An 8957-nucleotide genomic window follows, 5' to 3' on the forward strand; every position below is an offset into this window, starting at 1 on the left:
CCTTTCAACTGATGAACGCACACAGAAAAGGCCGGGTATTTCGATGGTATCGGTTAAGTTTCACCCTTCTTTTTTTTTAAATTTAGATTACCCAATTATTTTTTCCAATTAAGGGGCAATTTAACGTGGCCAATCCACCTACCTGCACATCTTTGGGTTGTGGGGGGGGGGGGGGGGGGAGACCCACGCAGACACGGGGAGAATGTGCAAACTCCTCATGGACAGTGACCCAGAGCCGGGATCGAACCTGGGACCTCAACGCCGCAGTCCCAGTGCTAACCACTGCGCCACACGCCGCCCCCAAATTTCACCCTTCTTCAACCGCTCAGCCAGAGGACGGCCCCGCTGACATGGCACCTCCCTCTGCACTGCACTGGCAGTGCCAGTCTGGTGTCTGTGCTCCGGCTTCTGGGAGGGGGACATGAACCCACAGGATTCTGAGCCCAGACTGACACTTAAAAAAACAAAAACAAGATCCTTAACCTCAACAAATGTGTAATTTTATATTTAATGAGGCACTAAGGGGGCTCAGAGGGCAGGGGCACAGGGAAGGGATGTCAGAAATGAGGCAATAGTTCAGCCCTGGGCTTAATGAATGGAGGTGTAGGTTTGTGGAAGCGAATGACCCAATCCTGCTCCGTGTTGTGATGTCAATGCATTGTTATATTTTGACAGGTTCAGCAAAAGCTGTCGAAGTTGGCAAAGTACCAGTTTTCAGCAAAAACCTCTTGGTAAATGCTTGAATTTCTTTTTACAAACTTAGAGAACCCAATTTCCCCCCCCCCCCCCCCCAATTATTAAGGGGCAATTTAGCGTGGCCAATCCACCTACCCTGCACATCTTTGTGTTGTGGGGGAGAGACCCACGCAGACACGGGGAGAATGTGCAAACTCCACATGGACAGTGACCCAGAGCCGGGATCGAACCTGGGACCTCGGCGCCGTGAGGCAGCAGTGCTAAGCACTGCGCTACCGTGCCGTTGCTTGAATTTTTAAGGTGTTTCGGTGTGGGGGGGGGGCAATCAAGATTGGATTCAAAGTTCATTCTCACTGCCTCTTGAATATCCCAATAATTTCCACCACGAGCAGACACAGAATCAGTGCATTTTCTGTCGATCAAACCTATCATTTAAGTTGAATGCTTATTTAAACTTATAAAAATAATGAGTGAAGATCAGCAGGCAACTCACATCAAAAATATAAAACCACAAATCCTGATTGGGAAATGGACAGATGATCACAACAGGTAGCAACCAATAGAATACCAAGAGTGTTATACAGTGACTGACCCACCAGTACTGTACCCCAGTGTTATACAGTGACTGACCCACCAGTACTGTACCCCAGTGTTATACAGTGACTGACCCACCAGTACTGTACCCCAGTGTTATACAGTGACTGACCGTTCCCCACAAGTACTGTTACCCAGTGTTATACAGTGACTGACCCACCAGTACTGTACCCCAGTGTTATACAGTGACTGACCCACCAGTACCGTACCCCAGTGTTATACAGTGACTGACCGTTCCCCACAAGTACTGTTACCCAGTGTTATACAGTGACTGACCCACCAGTACTGTACCCCAGTGTTATACAGTGACTGACCGATCCCCACCAGTACTGTACCCCAGTGTTATACAGTGACAGTCCTGCCTCCACCAGTACTGTACCCCAGTGTTGTACAGTGACAGACCCATCCCCACTAGTACTGTACCCCATGTGTTATGCAGTGACAGACCCGTCTCCACCAGTACTGTACCCCAGTGTTATACAGTGACAGACCCGTCTCCACCAGTACTGAACCCCAGTATAATACAGTGACAGACCCATCCCCACCAGTACTGAACCCCAGTGTTATACAGTGACAAACCCGTTTCCACCAGTACTGTACCCCAGTGTTATACAGTGACAGACCCGTCCCCACCAGTACTGTACCCCAGTGTTATACAGTGACAGACCCATCCTGACCAGTACTGTAGCCCAGTGTTATACAGCGACAGACCAATCCCCACCAGTACTGAACCCCAGTGTTATACACTGAAAGACCCGTCCCCACCAGTACCGTACCCCAGTGTTATACAGCGACAGATCCGTCCCCACCAGTACTGAACCCCAGTGTGATACAATGACAGACCCGTCCCCACCAGTACTGAACCCCAGTGTTATACAGTGACAGACCCGTCCCCACCAGTACTGTACCTCGGTGTTATACAGTGACAGACCCGTCCCCACCAGTACTGTACCCCAGTGTTATACAGTGACAGACCCATCCCCACCAGTACTGTACCCTAGTGTTATACAGTGACTGACCAGTCCCCACCAGTACTGTACCCTAGTGTTATACAGCGACTGACCAGTCCCCACCAGTACTGTACCCCAGTGTTATACAGTGACAGACCCATCCCCACCAGTACTGTACCTCGGTGTTATACAGTGGCAGACCCGTCCCCACCAGTACTGTACCCCAGTGATATACAGTAGCAGACCCGTCCCCACCAGTACTGTACCCCAGTGTTATACAGTGACAGACCCGTCTCCACCAGTACTGTACCCCAGTGATAGACAGTAGCAGACCCGTCCCCACCAGTACTGTACCCCAGTGATATACAGTAGCAGACCCGTCTCCACCAGTACTGTACCCCAGTGATATACAGTAGCAGACCCGTCCCCACCAGTACTGTACCCCAGTGTTATACAGTGACAGACCCGTCCCCACCAGTACAGTACCTCAGTGATATACAGTGACAGACTCGTCCCCACCAGTACAGTACCCCAGTGTTATACAGTGACAGACCCATCCCCACCAGTACTGTATCCCAGTGATATACAGTAGCAGACCCGTCTCCACCAGTACTGTACCCCAGTGATATACAGTAGCAGACCCGTCTCCACCAGTACTGTACCCCAGTGATATACAGTAGCAGACCCGTCCCCACCAGTACTGTACCCCAGTGATATACAGTAGCAGACCCGTCTCCACCAGTACTGTACCCCAGTGATATACAGTAGCAGACCCGTCTCCACCAGTACTGTACCCCAGTGCTGTACAGTAACAGGCCCATCCCCACCAGTACTGTACTCCAATGTTATACAGTAACAGACCAGTCCCCACCAGTACTGTACCTCAGTGTTATACAGCGGCAGACCCTTCCTCACCAGTACTGTACTCCAATGTTATACAGTGACAGACCCATCCCCACCAGTACTGTACCTCAGTGTTATACAGCGACAGACCGGTCCTCACCAGTACTGAACCCCAGTGTTATACAGTGGCAGACCCGTCTCCACCAGTACTACATTCACTATCTACCTCATGAATCTGCTTCATGAGTCAGCTCCAAGCATGTTTTTTTTTGTAATTGCTTTCTGTCAATGTCCCACGTAGTTGATGGTGGATTAATTCCACACCAGAGAGTTAATGATTGCGATTAAATCACTGCATGTTAATTTCAAAAGAACAGCAGTCAAGCAACAGCCGCTGACCACGGGAGCCGCTGTCCACTACCCTCACACCTCCAAAACTGACTTTACAATCCACCTTTAAATAAAGAGCATTTGGAGCACCATAATAATGTGCATGTTTCAAACTCAGTACTTGGCAGAGAGAGAGATCAGCAAATACAAGTTGAAACCTGGAGCACTTTCCGGAAGTGAGTGGAGACAGTGGCTGCAGACTGCTATTTGAAGGATTGGAAAAAAATATCACAAATCTTCACCCTGGGGTTTTATCCAGTTTAACGTTCCTTCCCAAGAGCCAGTCCAAATTTGGAAGGACAGATCTGTCAGCACGAAGCCTGGGCATGTCTCCAAGTTGATACTATGTGAGAATGTAATCACTAAACCAGCACGCTTTCCTGAAAATTACAAGCAGGACATTTAACCAGCAGAAGCAAGGAGGAGTTTTCACTTTGATTTTAAGGAAGGTCCCACTCAATACTGAAGTAGCTGAATTCAGCCAGGAATAGCAGCTCATGGGGTGCAATTAGTCCAACTAGTTAGAGCCAACTAGTTAACTGATACCCTTTCGGGAATGAACTGTTTGGGGGCAGCACAGTGGTTAGCACTGGTGCCTCATAGTGCCAGGGATCCCGGTTCAATCCCAACCTTAGGTGACGATGTGGAGTTTACACATTCTCCCTGTGTCTGCGTGGGTTTCCTCCGGGAGCTCCGGTTTCCTCCCACAGTCCAAAGATGTGCAGGTTAGGTGGAATGGCCGTGCTAAATTGCCTCTTAGTGTCCAGGGGCGTAAAGGTTAGGTTGGGTTATGAGGATTGGGCCTAGATAGGGTGTTCTTTCAGAGGGTTCGGTGCAGACTAGATGGGCTGAATGGCCTCCTTCTGCACTGTAAGAATTCTGTAGTTCTATGGTTCCTGAGCTGAGGAAGGGGGCGGGGGGAGGAATCAGGCAGCATCCCTGCTGTACCATCCAGGGACAGCACCAGCCCACCTCCCCATCTGGAGCACACACTGTGACCAATCCCTGGGCTAGAAAGTAGACATGGGGGAGGGGGTGAGAACACCTCTGTGGTGCTCTCCATCGTCAAATAGCATGGTGGCACAGTGGTTAGCACTGGGACTACGGCACTGAGGACCTGGGTTCAAATCCCTGCCCTGGGTCACTGTCCGTGTGGAGTTTGCACATTCTCCCCGTGTCTGCGTGGGTTTCGCCCCCACAACCCAAAGATGTGCTGGTTAGGTGGATTGGCCACGCTAAATTGCCCCTTAATTGGAAAAAAAAATAATTGGGTACTCTAAAAAAAAATTTTTTAAACCTTGCTGCCACACAGTGCCAGGCACCCGGATTCAATTCTAACCTTGAGTGACTGTGCGGAGTCTGCACGTTCTCCCTGTGTCTGCATGTGGGTTTCGTCTGGGTGCTCCAATTTCCTCCCACAGTCCAAAGTGTGCAGGTTAGCTCTCAACCCAGATTGATACAAAGAGCCAGTTTACAGTGCAGGGGTTCACTTTTCCCCTTGGATCAAAGTGCTTTGAGCACTCCCCTCATATTCCTGCAGACGGTGCAGCACGGTGGCGCAGTGGGTTAGCACTGCTGCCTCACGGCACCGAGGTCCCAGCTTCGATCCCAGCTCTGGGTCACTGTCTGTGTGGAGTTTGCACATTCTCCCTGTGTTTGCGTGGGTTTCGCCCCCACAACCCAAAAAGATGTGCAGGGTAGGTGGATCGGTCACGTTAAATTGCCCCGTAATTGGAAAAAATGAATTGGGTACTCTAAATTTATTTTTAAAAATTATTCCTGCAAACATTTGCCCAGTTTTTCCTCACAAGAGCATTCAATAAACCAACAACCATGTATCTCCTAAAAAAAACAATTCTTCCCTGCTCTCAGTGACAACTCTAAATTGGTGACTCTTCCAAAGCCCTTTTTTAAAATAAATTTAGAGTACCCAATTAACTTTTTCCAAGTAAGGGGCAATTTAGCGTGGCCACCTAGCCTGCACATCTTTGGGTTGTGGGGGTGAAACCCACGCAAACACGGGGAGAATGTGCAAACTCCACACGGACAGTGACCCAGAGGCGGGATCGAACCTGGGACCTCGGTGCCGTGAGACTGCAATGCTAACCACTGCACCACCGTGCTGCCCTATCAAAGCCCTTTTTTTTTAAAAACCTCTTCAGGAATCTCTGCCTTCACGCAGTCCCTTACACCTACCCTCACACCCAGTCCCTTACACCTACCCTCACACCCAGCCCTTCACACCTTCCCTCACACCCAGTCCCTTACACCTTCCCTCACGCCCAGTCCCTTACACATACCCTCACACCCAGTCCCTTACACCTACCCTCACACCCAGTCCCTCACACCTTCCCTCACGCCCAGTCCTTCACACCTTCCCTCACACCCAGTCCTTCACACCTTCCCTCACGCCCAGTCCTTCACACCTTCCCTCACACCCAGTCCCTCACACCTTCCCTCACGCCCAGTCCTTCACACCTTCCCTCACACCCAGTCCCTCACACCTTGTCCCTCACACCCAGTCCTTCACACCTTCCCTCACACCCAGTCCCTCACACCTTCCCTCACACCCAGTCCCTCACACCTTCCCTCACACCCAGTCCTTCACACCTTCCCTCACACCCAGTCCCTCACACCTTCCCTCACGCCCAGTCCCTCACACCTACCCCAACAGCACATCCACGATCGAAGGACAGAGCCCAGGCACCAAGTGGGGATGGAGAGAATGCTGCAGACAGTCAGAGAGCGAGAGAGAGAGAAATTAATAAGTATATTTTCTCCCTTTCTCGTGGGATAAGTGGTGAATTCAAAGAAACGAGAAAAGAAAATCTTTAATCGCAGCTCATTGCTGACACTGAAAAGTTGGAGGCCAAGTATCTTTTAAGAAAAATATTTGCATCTTTACAAACAAAGTATTTCATTTGAGAAACAAAGTATTCCATTGAAAACAAAAAGTATTTATTTTTAGAAATGAACTATTTGATTGGAAACAAAGTATTTCTTTTTAGAAACAAAGTATTTGATTGAGGAACAAACTATTTGATTGACGAACACTGGGGCACTCCTGCAACACTCACCTTGCCCTGGCTGTTGTCCTCGGGAGATGTTGGTGACTTGCTGGAGCTTTTCTCGGGGTTTTCCACTTTGATGAGTCGATGTTTGGGGGAGATGTATTTGACATGGGGAGAAGCTGCTTTCTGGGCCGGGTGGGGATGTGGAGAGGAGCCGGTGGAGGGGGTTCCTGGAGCGGCGGCAGCAGCAGCCTGGCCCGGGGCGGAGCGCAGCCCCCGGTAGCCGCTGTAAGGATCCTCGAAGTCTCGCTCCTTCTGCAGCTTGTAGGCGGCCAGGATGTCGGGCTCGCCGGCAACCCGGGGCCGGTAGTCGGGTTTGGGAGGCTGCGGGGGCCCCTTGCTGCTCCTGAAGCCCAGGTGCTCCTTGAACCATTTGGCCATCGCTGCAGCCGCGCATCGCTGTGCCCGGGCTGGTCCCGCTCGGCTCCTCTCACCGACTGGCACAGCCTCTAACCCGGCTCCAACTCACTGGGCGAGGCTCCCACACACAGAGAGACATCAGCGCCGCCAGCCGGCACTGCGGTCCCTTACAGCGGGCAGAGGAAGAGAGGCTGGCAGAGAGAGGGGGAGAGAGAGGGAGAGGGGCAGAGAGAGGGGGATTGGCTGGCAGGGAGAGGGGGGAGAGAGAGGGAGAGGGGCAGAGAGAGAGAGACTGGCAGGGAGAGGGGGAGAGAGAGGGAGAGGGGCAGAGAGAGGGGGATTGGCAGAGAGAGAGAGGCTGGCAGAGAGGGAGAGGGGGACTGGCAGAGAGGGGGGACTGGCAGAGAGAGGGGGACTGGCAGAGAGGGAGAGGGGGACTGGCAGAGAGAGAGAGGCTGCCAGAGAGAGGGAGAGGGGCAGAGAGAGGGGGGACTGACAGAAAGAGGGGGAGAGAGAGAGGGGGGACTGGCAGTGGGAGAGAGGCTGGCAGAGAGGGGGCAGAGAGGGAGAGAGGGGCAGAGAGAGGGGGGGACTTGACAGAGAGGGGGGAGAGAGGGGGGACTGGCAGAAGGAGAGAGGCTAGCAGAGAGAGGGGGCAGAGAGAGGGGGACTGGCAGAGAGAGAGGGGGACTGGCAGAGAGAGAGGGGGACTGGCAGAGAGGGGAGACTGGCAGAGAGAGGGGGCTGGCAGAGAGAGATGGGGGGCTGGCAGAGAGAGGGAGAGGGGGACTGGCAGAGAGGGGGAGCACTGGCAGAGAGAGGGGAGACTGGCAGAGAGGGGGGACTGGCAGAGAGAGAGAGGCTGGCAGAGAGAGGGGGAGAGAGAGGGGACTGGCAGAGAGAGAGAGGCTGACAGAGAGAGGGGGGACTGGCAGAGAGAGGGGGAGAGAGAGGGGAGGCTGGCAGAGAGAGGGGGAACTGGCAGAGAGGGGGGACTGGCAGAGAGAGGGGGAGGCTGGCAGAGAGAGAGACTGGCTGAGAGGGAGAGACTGGCAGAGAGGCTGGCAGAGAAAGGGAGAGAGATGCTGGCAGGGAGAGGGGGAGGCTGGCAGGGAAAAGGGGAGGCTGGCAGAGAGAGAGAGGGGCAGAAAGAGGGCTGACTGGCAGAGAGAGTGGGGGACTGGCAGAGAGAGAGGGGACTGTCTGAGAGAGGAGGAAAGACTGAACATAGAACATAGAAAAATAAAGCACAGAACAGGCCCTTCAGCCCACGATGTTGTGCCAAACCTTTGTCCTAGATTAATCGTAGATTATCATAGAATTTACAGTGCAGAAGAAGGCCATTCGGCCCATTGAGTCTGAACATAGAAAAATACAGCACAGAACAGGCCCTTCGGCCCACGATGTTGTGCCGAACCTTTGTCCCAGATTAATCATAGATTATCATAAAATTTACAGTGCAGAAGGAGGCCATTCGGCCCATTAAGTCTGCACCGGCTCTTGGAAAGAGCACCCGACCCAAGGTCAACACCTCCACCCAACACTAAGGGCAATTTTGGACACTAAGGGCAATTTATCATGGCCAATCCACCTAACCTGCACATCTTTGGACATTCCCGGAGGAAATCCACGCACACACGGGGAGGATGTGCAGACTCCGCACAGACAGTGACCCAAGCCGGAATCAAACCTGGGACCCTGGAGTTGTGAAGCAATTGTGCTATTCACAATGCTACCGTGCTGCCCTTAAGAACAAATTAATCTACACTATATCATTCTACCGTAATCCATGTACCTATCCAATAGCTGCTTGAAGGTCCCTGATGTTTCCGACTCAACTACTTCCACAGGCAGTGCATTCCATGCCCCCACTACTCTCTGGGTAAAGAACCTACCTCTGACATCCCCCTATATCTTACACCATTCACCTTAAATTTATGTCCCTTTGTAATGGTTTGTTCCACCCAGGGAAAAAGTCTCTGAATGTCTACTCTATCTATTCCCCTGATCATCTTATAAACCTCTATCCAGTCGCCCCTCATCCTTCTCCGTT

General features: G+C 52.0%; 1 protein-coding gene across 2 annotated transcripts in view; it reads right to left on the reverse strand.

The window, feature by feature from the left end:
- LOC140404351 (SH2 domain-containing adapter protein F-like) overlaps positions 1 to 7180 on the reverse strand; it is a 268902-nt gene extending 261722 nt beyond the window's left edge. Inside the window, exon 1 of one of the 2 annotated variants that reach the window (XM_072492765.1) lies at positions 6551 to 7180. In XM_072492765.1, coding sequence (XP_072348866.1) covers positions 6551 to 6925 — 375 coding nt within the window. In that variant the 5' untranslated portion in view covers positions 6926 to 7180. The remainder of the gene's footprint in view (positions 1 to 6550) is intronic. The other variant, XM_072492766.1, reaches the window with a different exon arrangement.
- Positions 7181 to 8957: the final 1777 nt, after the last annotated feature.

Source organism: Scyliorhinus torazame, chromosome 30 (assembly GCF_047496885.1).
Source record: "Scyliorhinus torazame isolate Kashiwa2021f chromosome 30, sScyTor2.1, whole genome shotgun sequence".
In the NCBI taxonomy this organism is placed as follows: domain Eukaryota; kingdom Metazoa; phylum Chordata; class Chondrichthyes; order Carcharhiniformes; family Scyliorhinidae; genus Scyliorhinus; species Scyliorhinus torazame.